This window comes from Lithobates pipiens, unplaced genomic scaffold (assembly GCF_037356315.1).
Source record: "Lithobates pipiens isolate NorthernLeopardFrog02 unplaced genomic scaffold, aLitPip1_a1.2 Scaffold_18, whole genome shotgun sequence".
NCBI lineage: Eukaryota > Metazoa > Chordata > Amphibia > Anura > Ranidae > Lithobates > Lithobates pipiens.
The window spans coordinates 82,656,921-82,669,531 of NW_027507758.1; the positions used below are offsets into that span (position 1 = coordinate 82,656,921).

General features: G+C 42.9%; 1 protein-coding gene across 3 annotated transcripts in view; it reads right to left on the reverse strand.

Annotated features, from left to right (window-relative positions):
• Nucleotides 1-4,417: 4,417 nt before the first annotated feature.
• The window catches only part of LIN9 (lin-9 DREAM MuvB core complex component), an 85,141-nt gene continuing 76,947 nt past the window's right edge, over nt 4,418-12,611 (reverse strand). For all 3 annotated transcript variants that reach the window (XM_077485854.1, XM_077485853.1, XM_077485855.1), the window contains exons 14-15: nt 12,463-12,560; nt 4,418-10,443 (exon numbers count right to left, since the gene is read on the reverse strand). In XM_077485854.1, the coding sequence (XP_077341980.1) occupies nt 10,338-10,443; nt 12,463-12,560 (204 nt within the window). In that variant the 3' untranslated portion in view covers nt 4,418-10,337. The remainder of the gene's footprint in view (nt 10,444-12,462; nt 12,561-12,611) is intronic.

The following is a 12,611-nucleotide window of genomic DNA, read 5'->3' on the forward strand; positions in this document are numbered from 1 at the left end:
TCTGAGAGCCCTTTAGATTTCAAGAGGCTTTTCTCGGACACCAAGCCGATAACTTTAGAGTCCATATTTCTGATAACAGAACTGGGCCCTGGGACAGCAGATCTTTCCCCTCATTCAGCATGAGGGGAGGCTCCTCTGACAGGCATAATAGCGTGGAAAACCATGGCCTCTTCAGCCAATATGGAACCACTAATATCATCAAGGGTCCGTTCTTGAAGAAATTTCCTCAAGACTAGAGGAATAAGTGGTGGAAAGGCGTAGCACGTGAGAAAGGTCCACTTTTGTGCCAAGGCACCTATCCCTTTGGTCCCGGCTTCTCTCTCTAGCGAGAAGTACACTGGAACCTGGGCGTTCTGCTGGCAAACAAGTCTGTCTCGTGGCTGGCGCTTTTCAAATAAGGCACCCTGGTTCCGCTGTCCATGCTCGCCATGCGACACGGAACCCAGAAGTGGTTCACCGGAAGTCCCTGGCCTCCTCCTCCGTTCCACAGGCTGGAACTCAAAGCCTGTGGCCGCCGCCGCCAAATCCATATGGCCATCAGGCGGAGAACGCCAGCGTTCCCCAGGTTATCTAGGAGGAGAGCGACAGTCACAGCTGCGCTCAGCCTGCCTGGAGGACCCCAGATGTCCGCCATTCTGTTTGCCCCAGTATGCAGACCTCCTTCCCCTGCTCTCATGGGCTATCCCAGTTACAGGGGAAGGAGAGCTCCAATCCAGCCTCCTCCTCCGGTGGAGGAAAATATAAAGACTGAGATAGAAGGGACAGGTGCCACCCTTTAAAGATCTGATGTGTTTCCTGCCTCCGGAGGTGGAGCCTAATCTCTCTAGTGCGGTCCTGGACAGACAACTATAGAAAACACAGCTTAGTCTAGGATCATATCTAGGCTATTGCGGGTGATGCGTTTTCAACCCGCGTTTCTGCATGCATTTTGAGATTTGTGTTTTTTTGTGTTACCTGTAAAAACACTGTAAATAGCTAGTTGCTAAGGAGCAGGTCAGGAAGCCAGCCACCACGTCCTTAACAACCGATGAGTTATCAGCTGTCAGTGGGGTGCCCCGCTGACAGCTGAATCTAAAAAAGGGAAGAATTGCCAGCTAAAAATTTTTTTTTATAAAAACAAAAACGTGTGGGCCCCTCCCCCCCAAATGCATACCCCCACTTCAAAAATCGGCCTTTAACCACTTCCCACCCGGCCAATGCATATATACGGCCGGGTGGGAGCCGTCTACTCCTGATAGGCCGTTCAGGAACGTCCTTCAGGAGTAGCGGGATCGCGCTCGCGCAGCGGCGCGATCCCGATGTGCTCGTGTCACCCGGACACGGCACATCTCAGATCGGCAGGAGGGCTCTATGATTGGCCCTCCTGATCACATGACGGCCGTGTCCAATCACGGCCGTCATGTGATGTAAACAAACAGCCGGTTGCTAGGCAATCGGCTCTCCTCTCCTCACACGGAAGTCACCGCTGAGGAGAGGAGAGCAGAACGCTGCAGCCGGCTGATGATCTGTGAGTATGGGCTGCTTTTTACAGCTTTTTACTCACTGATCATCAGTGTAATGTAAACACACAACACACCACACAGTACAAACACAGTCCCCACATATGTCCCCAAATAATAAAAACACATGTCCCTAATAATAAAAACATGTCCCCCACATATGTCCCACTAAAATCACATGTCCCAATGATTATCTGCACACATATGTACGTGATCACCTGCACACATATGTACATGATCATTTGCGTACATATGTCCGTGATCACACAAACCAATTATTATACACTTAACGGAATTTTTTTTACCAAAAACAAGTAGCAGAATACATTTTGGCTTAAATTTATGACAAAATTTGATTTTATTGGATTTCTTTTCAAATAGAAAAAAGAAAATATTGTTTTTTTTCCAAATTTCCGCTATTTTTGCGCTTATATCGCAAAAAAAAAAAAAAAAACGGAGTCGTGAATAAATAACACCAAAATAAAGCTCTATTTGTGCGAACAAAATGATAACAATTTCATTTGGGTACAGTGTAGCATGACCGCGCAATTGTCACTGAAAGCGCTAGAGCGCTGAAAGCTGAAAATTGGGCTGGGAAGGAAAGGGGTGAAAGTGCCCTGTATTGTAGTGGATAAATAAAAAAAAAAAAAAAAAAAAGAAGGACAGGAAACTTTTGAAAAACGCTCAAGCCTTAAAAAGGTTTAGTAAATGTGCTTTAACTGCAGTAAAGCATGCCCATCATGATGGCAACAAGCTATTGCCATCTTTTGAAAATGCTAATTGCCTAATTGAGTCTGACTTTAATACGGAGTCAAAAAGCTGCAACAAGCATGCCGCAAGTCAGAGCTTCTCTTTTCTGTACCTGTCCTGGTCAGTTATTTCACTCCAGAAGCCAAAATGGCAGCATGATTAAGCGCTGTTTAGAGTGAAACACATTACAGACAGCATTTGCCTGTTGTAAACCATTAATGAAATAAAGATGTTTGTTGCAAATACCGAATGTTCCAAGTTGATTAATAGATCAACTTGGGTACAACCATCTTGCTGGATTTTACTTGCGATTATCACTGCCATAACTGCTAGCAATAATCACTATCTTCTCTCCTGCTCCCCCGCCAGGAGAATACAAAGTCTCAGTAGGAAGGAATCGCCTATCAGTACTGTCCGAGTAGAAATGGTGAGAATTTATTTCTGCAACCCGTGGTCCCACTGTCAGATCACAATAGCTTAGCAGGAGAGACCGCTGTACCAACATTGCATAGTTAAGCAGGGTACACACAGGCTGAATGTTAGGCATCATTGGCCAGTTCAATAATATGGCCTGTGTGTATGGCAGCCGGTCCGACAGACGCTTGAAAACCAGCAGCCGACTGCCTCCCAATCAGCGCTCTTAGCCAATGGCTGAGAACACTGACTGGAGTATTCTGGTGTGGGGGCTGTCCCCCTGTCAGAACACAACTCAGCAGGGGAGATTGCGGTACTAACATTGCATTTTTAGTACAGCGGCTCTGATCTGAGCTGTCAAGTTTTTTGTTTCTTTTTGTTCAAACTAGGCTTAGTACGGCAGCTCCTCCCCAGCTCATCAGTTTTTTTATTTTTTCATTCAGGCTATAATAAATAGTGTGTACCAGGCTTAATTCTCCCCCTCCACACATTTAGCTAATTAAATGAAAAACTCCACTTTAAAAAAAAAAAAAAAAAAAAAAACTGTTTGTGATACAAGGCATTAAATATTTTTTACTGAATGGAAATCAATGTCATTGTGTAGGATGGGGAAAAAAACGGAAAAAAAAAAAAAAAACAGATCTACGTGATCCATAAATTATTTAATTTCAAAAAGAGCAGTCCAAAGTTGTATAATAAAGCCCATGTAGATCATACAGTTTCATCCATTATACAACCTTACACACAAAAAAAAAAAAAAAAAAAAAAAAAAAACACCCACACTCAACCCACTTCAGCAAACCAATCTTTTCGACGGATTAAAAAGGTTTAAACAACCTATATTGAAATCCCCCACACACACACTTTTGCCATCCCATTTGCTTCATCCCAGAAGTGTACTGCCATCTTCGCATACATTTACCCATTGTCACGGTGGTACAGATTTTGCAAATCATTCTTGGATCCCTGTGAGTATTGTTAATCAAAAGGTCTTCAATTAAAATGGTCCATTAAAGTGAATGTGAAGCCTAAAATTTAAGGGCCCATATGCACTTTAAGGGTTTTTAATGAAATGTAAGGGGGGGGGGGATAAAAAAAAATAAAGAATAAAAAAAAAAAAACACATTAGAATGAACAGAGAGCAACAGACAAGCAAACTGGTATGCAAAATAATGAACGTGTTCAGTTTGTCCTATCTGTGCACCCATGCATCTAATTTGCAAAATTGCAGAATTTGTAAAATGCCACAAATTGGGTTCTTGAGTTCTGATATTTTCTTTGGATCAAGCAATAAATTCATTAGAGTAAGAGAAACAGGACTCCCCTTCAAGAGGTGTGGAACACTGCAATCTGTTCTACTAACTGGTGTCATGGAGAAAAACTGACACCCATTATGGAAGACACTTTAAAAAGGCCTGTTTTACCATTCATTACTCCTAATTGAACAGGTCCACCCACTACAATGAAAAGAACAGACGGATTGGCTTTAACTAGCCATACACAGATTTTGCATATTTATCCAGTGTGCTGAATGAGAGAATCGAATAGTCCGCTCTAAACAGTGTGGATGGCGGAATCTCTGTTTCCGGCTTTCGTATTCAGCAGCTGCGACACTCTTGGTTGTCACAGGACCCAATGTTGCCATTGTTCAGTCAACAACCCTCCCACCCTTTGATTTTTTTTTTTTTTTTTAAGTCAAAGTTGGTTTAGTCAGATGGTGTAAAACCTTAGTGGTCAAATAAAAATACAAAAAATACACAAGAATAATATTTTTGTTTCTTCGTTTTTTTTCTCTTTAAACTATACAAGCACTACAGGGTGAGTCCCTGTGTGGTCAGAGCTGTACAATACCATAAAATTCTTCATTATTTGTGGTCTCTAAAATTTGTGTAGGTACATTTTCCTAAATCTAGCTCATAAAACAAAGGTGAAATGGTTTACCATAGAATTCTTTTTTCACCACCTATATTAAACATCCCAATACACAATTTTTACAAGGTAAACAGCCAAGGATACACATGTCTAAAGAGAAGTCACAGGCCGATGTCGTCCATATGCTGCAGCCACCATTTATGTATCAACAGATATGGGGTTAGTTAATAAGCCTTCCCAACCATAGAAGTTTTCTGATCAAATACATTATAACAGAACTGAAAAACTTTTTTTTCCTTTAGATGAAGTGGTATACATCAGTTTGTTGTTGTAGTCTGTGTACCCGTTAAGATTTCCCTGCATTTCAGAGGGACGGGAAATGAGAAGAATCTCTCCAAGGGAATGCAAGTCTATGTACGGCCAGCTGTACTTTATAGGTTTCCCATGCCCGATTATAAATGATTAAAGTGCATCTCCAGCTAAAACAATTTATAGTATGCGGGAGTGTTAGAACTTTTGTCAAGCTTGTTTTGCCATCTGTGCATCCGTTGAGTGGATTATTGACCATTTTCTGTGCTGGTGACACACAAGGGAAAGTGAATGGATATATCAACCATGAAACACGTTGGAGTTTATTTACTAAAACTGGAGAGTGCAAAATCTGGTGCAGCTCTGCATAGAAACCAATCAGCTTCCAGGTTTGATTGTCAAAGCTTAATTGAACAAGCTGACTGACGTTCGTAGCCAATTGGTTAACATGCACAGCTGCACCAGATTTTGAGTGCTCCATTTTTAGTAAATCTCCCCCACTGAAACAAAAACCTGGCCAAGGTTTGTAGCAATTGCCAGTCTTCAACGAAAATAAATTTTAAAATGTCCTTCGTTTATCTCCCAGGAAAGAAATCCATCAGATTCCTCTATCCATGCTGAAGAGGATGGATAGATGAATCTCCAGCTGCAGGCTGTTGTATTCTGCCAGCCGGCATCATTGATAGTCAGAATACCCAAACAGTTCCTGCATCCCAGCTGTCGATTTCCCACTAAGCTCCATTTGATTGAATAATCAATTTCCGTCAATTTGGGTGTTGTCGACAGGATCGCCCCCAAAACGAACTCCCTCAGATTCAGCAGGCAGCTGCTGTGCTCTTTAAAAAGTTAGCTTCAAATACTACGACCTATATGAATCAAAGAGATGCAGAACTAAAAACTTAGCAAGCAGTACAGTCTCTGCTCTTCCCATCTCAAATGACCACTGTGCAGCCATATATCTCCATCCTCAGAAATCAGTGCTCATGTTCACAAGCTGCACCTTGAAGCCCTCACATTTTATATGACCTCCCCATACAAAATCCTATATCTGGCCAGAGAATATCATATCTTCTACATGCATAACACACAAAAATGGCATCCGGCCAACAACATTCCCATGCCAAGCACCTATTCCCTCAATAGTGTCAGAATCTCTGCTGAATGCATAACCAAACTTTAAAGTAAACTTGTCATAACAAAAATATGAATAAAACACCAAAGACAACTTGTGAAGGAGATTTAATACTTTAACTTTGCAGCAGGCAGTGTTCCCAGTCTTTGGTCTCTTGAAATACTGTGGTGTCTGAGATGTTCACTGGTCTCTTCAATGTTCAGGTGTTTTGATAACTAGTCCTCCACTGGATGCTGTGGTTTTTCCCATTGGCCAAGTCACTGCTGTGTCCTGTAGTAATGTAACAGCCGTTACGAACAACCACAGCACCGGGGAAGGGGATGTTAGCCAGTAAGCCAACATACCGTGATGCGTTGGATACCAGCAAAGCCTATAGACTTCAAAATGCAATGACTGTAATGGTCTCCTGTGGGAAAATTAAGTAGGACATCTCTTTTTTTTTCTCAGAAGATGAATAAAGTGTCAAGAACGCAAGAAGAAGGGGAGCATGTGCAGCTGCAGTGATCGGTAGTAGAGTGATCCTTTAAAGGACACTTTCACCCAAACTCTGTTTATGGGCAATCCAAAAGACATGCCAGTTCCCTTATTGGGGGAAATGAGAGGTATACCCGTTCCTGCCTTAAACACCCACATATTCTGACAAATAGACTTGAAAATTGGAAGATAACATTGGAGGGTCTGTCAACATCCACTGTCAACGTCCAAACAAAATGAACAGGCAGATGTACCAAAAGCAAGGAACCTGCTCATGAACCCCCTCCTGAATGGAGCAGACAAAGGTGTGTGAAAGGATCCATAGTGAATCACTGACCTGAAATCAGCACGTGCATAATCAGCTGCATTGGAACATCACTGATGCATGCTGTTTCCAAGTCAGGTCTACGATGACAAGCCCCAAAGCCTGCATATTTGGGGGAAAAAAAAATACAACCAGTAGCGCCTATGTACCCCAAACATCCACAATTCCAACTTGAACAAACCTAAAAACTTTCTAACCTGCATCTCAACTGCCTTTTATTTACTTCCTACACAATGCTTATTGCTGGCCACCAAGTAATTCCTATCAAATAAGATATATGCCTAGCAGAACACTAGGCACCTGGCAACTGCTTTTACATGTTCTTTATGGAAGCACCGCCAGTGTGCTCCCCTGATTACTACTATATAGGGGTATTTGATGTATGTAAAATGCATACTAGTAGGTGCCTCAAAACAGACCCGTCACAAAAAAAGTATAGAGATTCCTGCAATTTGGAGGTGCCTGGCTGTCGTGCTGATCCCCAGGCATACACATAATAATTGCAGACTTTTTAGATCTGCATACTTGTTCCAGGCCAGGGACTCCAAAAGGCTTGAAGCTAGAGAGTCAACACAACAGCCATTTCCAAGTAACTAGTCATTTTAGATAAAACATCAAAAATGGCAGCTACCATAAAAACTTTTATGGTAGTCACTTTAATTTAAAGGCATAGCCCACCAGGTTTCAAGTCACATCCATAATTTGGGTATAACTTGAATCACATTCCCCCACCCTCCCCCTTTACTACTTTAATTATGAAGTGCTACTCCCTAGAGCATCCCGTTTTTGAATTTAGCGTGCCTGTGCATGGCTCCTCCCAGAGAGCCGCATCATCCATTCAGAGGGATCTGTCAATGGAAAGACTGCAGGTCCCTTCTGCCATGGCAGCAGAGGGATTCACAGATCATAATGGAGCACAAGTGCAATGTCATCACCACATTTGCAGTCCATTGTTTGCCTTCTCCAGCCCCATAACAGAAGCTATTTACTTCCTTAGCAGGAGCTTGCACATTGCTAAACGACATACTGTTTGCAGCTGCACTGCTTATGCCAGCTTTAACGCAAAAATGTAATCAAGACACATTTTTTATTTTAGTAATGCAGGAGCATTTAATACATTTTTGCAAAAGGTGGACTATGCCTTTGGGGTACTCATAGTAAAGTTTTTTTTTGTGGGGTCGAAAAACAATATGCACCTTTATCAGTAGGATGAGCATCATTGGCAACTTCTGCTGGCACAGCTCATTTCCCTCCTTCCCTCCCACGGAATAAACCTCAAGAGAAGCTGTCCTTTCCTGTTCATAAACCTGCCTACCAATCTCCAAGCATAAGGATGATCAGATTACCAATGCACATCTGCTTTCCTTCATCAGTCTATAGAAGGCCTAAGTAAGAGTTTGCTTTAAAATCAACTACATACATTCTAAGCACATCAAAATAAAGGTGTTCAAAGTTTTACCTTTTGTTTTCTTCAGAAAATAGCTACAGCCAAAAAAAAAAAAGTTTGCGCCCTGTCAACATATTGTAGAGAAGGGGTCCCTTGCTCTCTGTGTGAAAGCAGTGGTCCTCTGCAAAAGTCTGCCACCCACCTCAGTGGGGAGCATGAGCTCAAGGGGGTGTGCAAAACTGCTGCCGAGAGACAACTGCTCACCCACAGAAATAGCTGGAGTCCTTTGCAGCAGCATCCTGGCAGAGGGAATGCTTTTCTCCTCGGTCTGCAAGTGCTTTCTAAAGAAAGTGGAAGACTAAGGCCCCTTTCACACGGGACGGATCAGTAATGATCCGCCCCGTGATGATGCACTTGCTCAGCAGGGATCGCTCCGTTTATCCCCGCTGAGTCGGCGGATAACAGGGCGGTCCCTGCACACTGTGAAGGGACCACCCTGTCAGCTCTCCGCTCTCCTCTATGGGGGATCGGATGAGCACGGACCGTCTGTCCGTGTTCATCCGATCCGCTCTGCAGACGGATAGAAAAATAGGATTTTACTCCGTCTGCAGAATCGGACAATAGCGGAGGCAGACGATATCGGGTGTCTGCGGATGTTCATCCGCAGACACCCACTATCCCATAGGAATGCATGTATGTCCATATTTCATCCGCAAACGGATGGATGAAATACGGACATAATGTCCGCATGTGTGAAAGGGGCCTTAATTTTTTTTGATGCCCCTGGAATGTATTTAGCAAAATTTTAAGCGAAAGTTCAATCCTGTTTTAAATGAGTTGGCGCCCTTTCCTTCCTTAAACATCTCAATAGAATGTAGAAGCAGAAATCTGTCAAATCTTTGATTTATATAGGTGAATGTTGAACTGTACAGTACTAAAGTGTTTGAAAGTGTGAGAACAAGGGACTTAACACTATGAACATTGAGCAAAATAACTAAAATCCACAAAAAAATAAAAAATAAAACCTGTACCTACAAAATCACTGTAGAAAGCCACATGTGGACCCCCTAGCCACTGGTTACAAATCACTACTGTACATGAAAAAACAGTTGCAATGCACAGTGGGTATAGATTTCTTAATGCAAACAGATCTCCTGGGATTCAATTAGCAGAACGAAAACAGGTTTGCAGATACATGGCTGAATTCTACTGGATGAGGTCAAGATGACATGCAAAGTTAACTCCCAACTAAAGTTTCAATTTGAAAACAGCAAACCACATTACAGGGAAACCAAAAAAGTAGGAAAGTCCTCTTTCTGCAGAAAAGGACTCTTGTACTCCATGTGGAAGTGGTGGTCTCCCTGGCAGATCCAAGCTGAGACAGAGCTAGAGATCACAACCAGCAGGGAGCATGGGCATGTTGATTGGATATCTCCAGTTCTAACTCTACAAAGGGGTATATTGGACCTCTACAGAGAGAACACTGCTTCCATGCAGAGAAAGGATCCCTTACAGTATGCTGGCAGGGGACAAGCTTCTCTACTCAAGCTTTGACTACTTTCTAAAGATCCTGGACACCTTTTGATTGGACGCACCTGGAATATATTTTACAGATTTAAAGTTTAGTTTAAGTAACCCCCTAGCAACCAATCAGAATGACTTCTCTTTGCTGGAAGGAAGGCTGGAATAGTAAATGCAGCAGATAAATGAGTCTGTATACCCGTGGTACACAGTATGGCTGCCACCCCTGCTTAAGCTGACAGCTTCAGTTTAAAAACTTGTTTGCCATGACAGGGCATGGGTTTGTGGGATTCACCTAAACACTTGCCGCTCAACTTGTAGGATGACCACTTACAATTCTCATTTGTTTTCATGCAGTGAAAGCAAACAATGCAGCTGATGACAAATAACGACATCACCACGAGCCACGCAGGACAGTGAGGAGGGATGACAAGGAAAAAAAAACAACAATGAAGAAAGGAAACGATGAAGGGTGCTCTTTCCACAATATCTGTAGACTGGGTGGGAAGCAGCCTGGAAACTCCATCCCTGCTATTCTTTTGCCGTGTGTATCCATAGGACAAAGTAAATAAAATATGTCAAGTTTGTAATGCTGGTTCATTTGTAATACAACGAAGAGTCTGTGTTTCTTCTATAGACAAGTACGCCAGATTGTCAGTCTCTGTTGGTGTTATTGGCTGAGAAGGCGTGGAGGTTTCCCATTTGACTCAGGCCGCTCTGGATATGTGCTACGTGGATCTCCACATTATTCTGAAAACAGCTGCAAAAAAACAAAACAAAAAACAGATGGGTGCCATCGTATTCTGAGGTCAGCAGGCTTTCTAATGCAACAAAACTTATGCTGACTGGTAAGAACACTTCCTGCTAGAGTATGGTGGACTCCCTGTAGCAGTAGGCATATACATGGTCATAGAGGCTCTAGGACTGGACAAGGAATTTGCAAAAAGCAAGGTCTAAGTTAAACAATGACATCAGAACCACACAGAGTAAATCATGTTTTTTTTTTTTTTTTTTTTTTTTAGAGCTAAAGGTGGGTAGAGATCGAAATTCAGCAAGCACCAGGCAAATTTTGATTAGGGTGTAGCTGTACCTGTTTGACAGAAGTCGATCATTAGATCGATATCAATTGAATGAACAATTTGAAAAAATGTTGAGGCTAAAGCAGATTAGAATATTCTGACAGTGCTGAGTCCATCTTTCAGAATACAATGTCCTGGTGCATGGAGGAATCTGTTCCATTTATAAAAATCTCTCGTATTTATAACACACGCATTCATTTTAAAGCGGGAGTCCACCGGGACTCCGCATTTTTTTTTTTTTAAAAGCCATTAGCTACAAATACTGCAGCTGCTGACTTTTAAAATAGTGACACTTACCTGTCCAGCGCGCCCGCGATGTCGGCACCCGAAGCCGATCTCTAGGTCGTCTGTCGGGTCCTGCCGCCGCCATCTTGGGTATGGGAATCAGGAAATGGAGCCTTTCGGCTTCATTTCCCCGTTTCCCTACTGCGCATGCGCGAATCGCGCTGCGTAATAAGGACGCTCCCCGCTGCCTCTGGGATCCTGTGTGTTTCCCAGCAGGCAGCGGGGCACTTGCGGGAAGGGGCGGGCACTTGCGGAAAGGGGAGTAAGTTACGCCCCTTTCCGCAGAGAGCTATCCCGGAAGTGGGTGCAGTTACCTGGATTATCCAGGTAACTGCACCCCCCTCCCCCCTGAAAGGTGCCGATTGTGGCACCGGAGGGGGGGAGGGTTCCGATGAGCGGAAGGTCCACTTTAGGGTGGACCTCCGCTTTAAGAGAGAATTTTCAAGGAAAAAAAAAAAAAAAAGGACGTACATTTTAAATAAGGAACTTTGAAGCAAAATAATGGTCAGTGCCCATCTGCAGCCTCATCATTACCATCAATTCAGCCTGATCAAGGTCCATATGAAGCCTCACAAATGCCATCAATGCAGCCTCATCAGTCCACATCAATGCAGTAGCCTCACCATTGCCATCAATGCAATCTGATCGATGCCCATCTGCAGCCTAAAAGGCACAAGGAAGGGGGTGGGACGAGCGCCGACAGATTACATACAATGAGAATCTCCAATGATAGATCGAACAGCGGTCCAATGGTGGCCCACGGGATGGGGCCACCAAGTACAAGTAAACAGAAGATTCTCACTGTATATGATCTGACGGCGCTCGTCCCACCCCCTATGAGGCAGCTAAAATCGAAGTATCGACGTATAACACGCACACACTATTTGCACCCGATTTTCAGGGTGAAAAAGTGAGTGTTATATGCCTATAAAAGAAAGAAGGAATCGTCCTTGATTTTACAAAAGGAAAAATGTCTCATACATATGACCAAGTGTTTTTTTTACTGAAAAACCAAATCCAGTGTCACCACACCTTAAGCCCTCCCGATTTGACAGTTTCAAATTGCATGACAAGTCACACACCATTGTTGGCAATGGAAACATTGAAATTGCCGCGACTGTTGCAGTGAATTTGAAAAAGGCTCCGGTATTACTTTTAGCCAATTTAATTGTGACTTGCATAGACTTCTGCTGTATGAAGCCGCAAGCCATAATGAAATCGGCAGTGCAAATTGCACTGATGTGCGGCCTTGAAATCGTCTGATTTCAAAGCTGCACCTGTGTGAACGGGGCTTACTGCATAACAGTAATACATATAAAGATAAACACTAGTCTAAAATACATGAAATACAAGTTGACACAATGGAAATGATAAACATGACAGCAGAATAAGACATCAAGGCCTGACACACATACCTGATATTTGAAGGGTTTATAGAACTCTTTATATCGTTAATAGAATCTGTTAAAGATTTGAACTCAAAAGAATTCAGGTCCCCTCCTTCTGCCAGACACTGTAAAAGAAACAGTACAGTCTCACAAATTATTCTCTAGAAAAGCCTGGA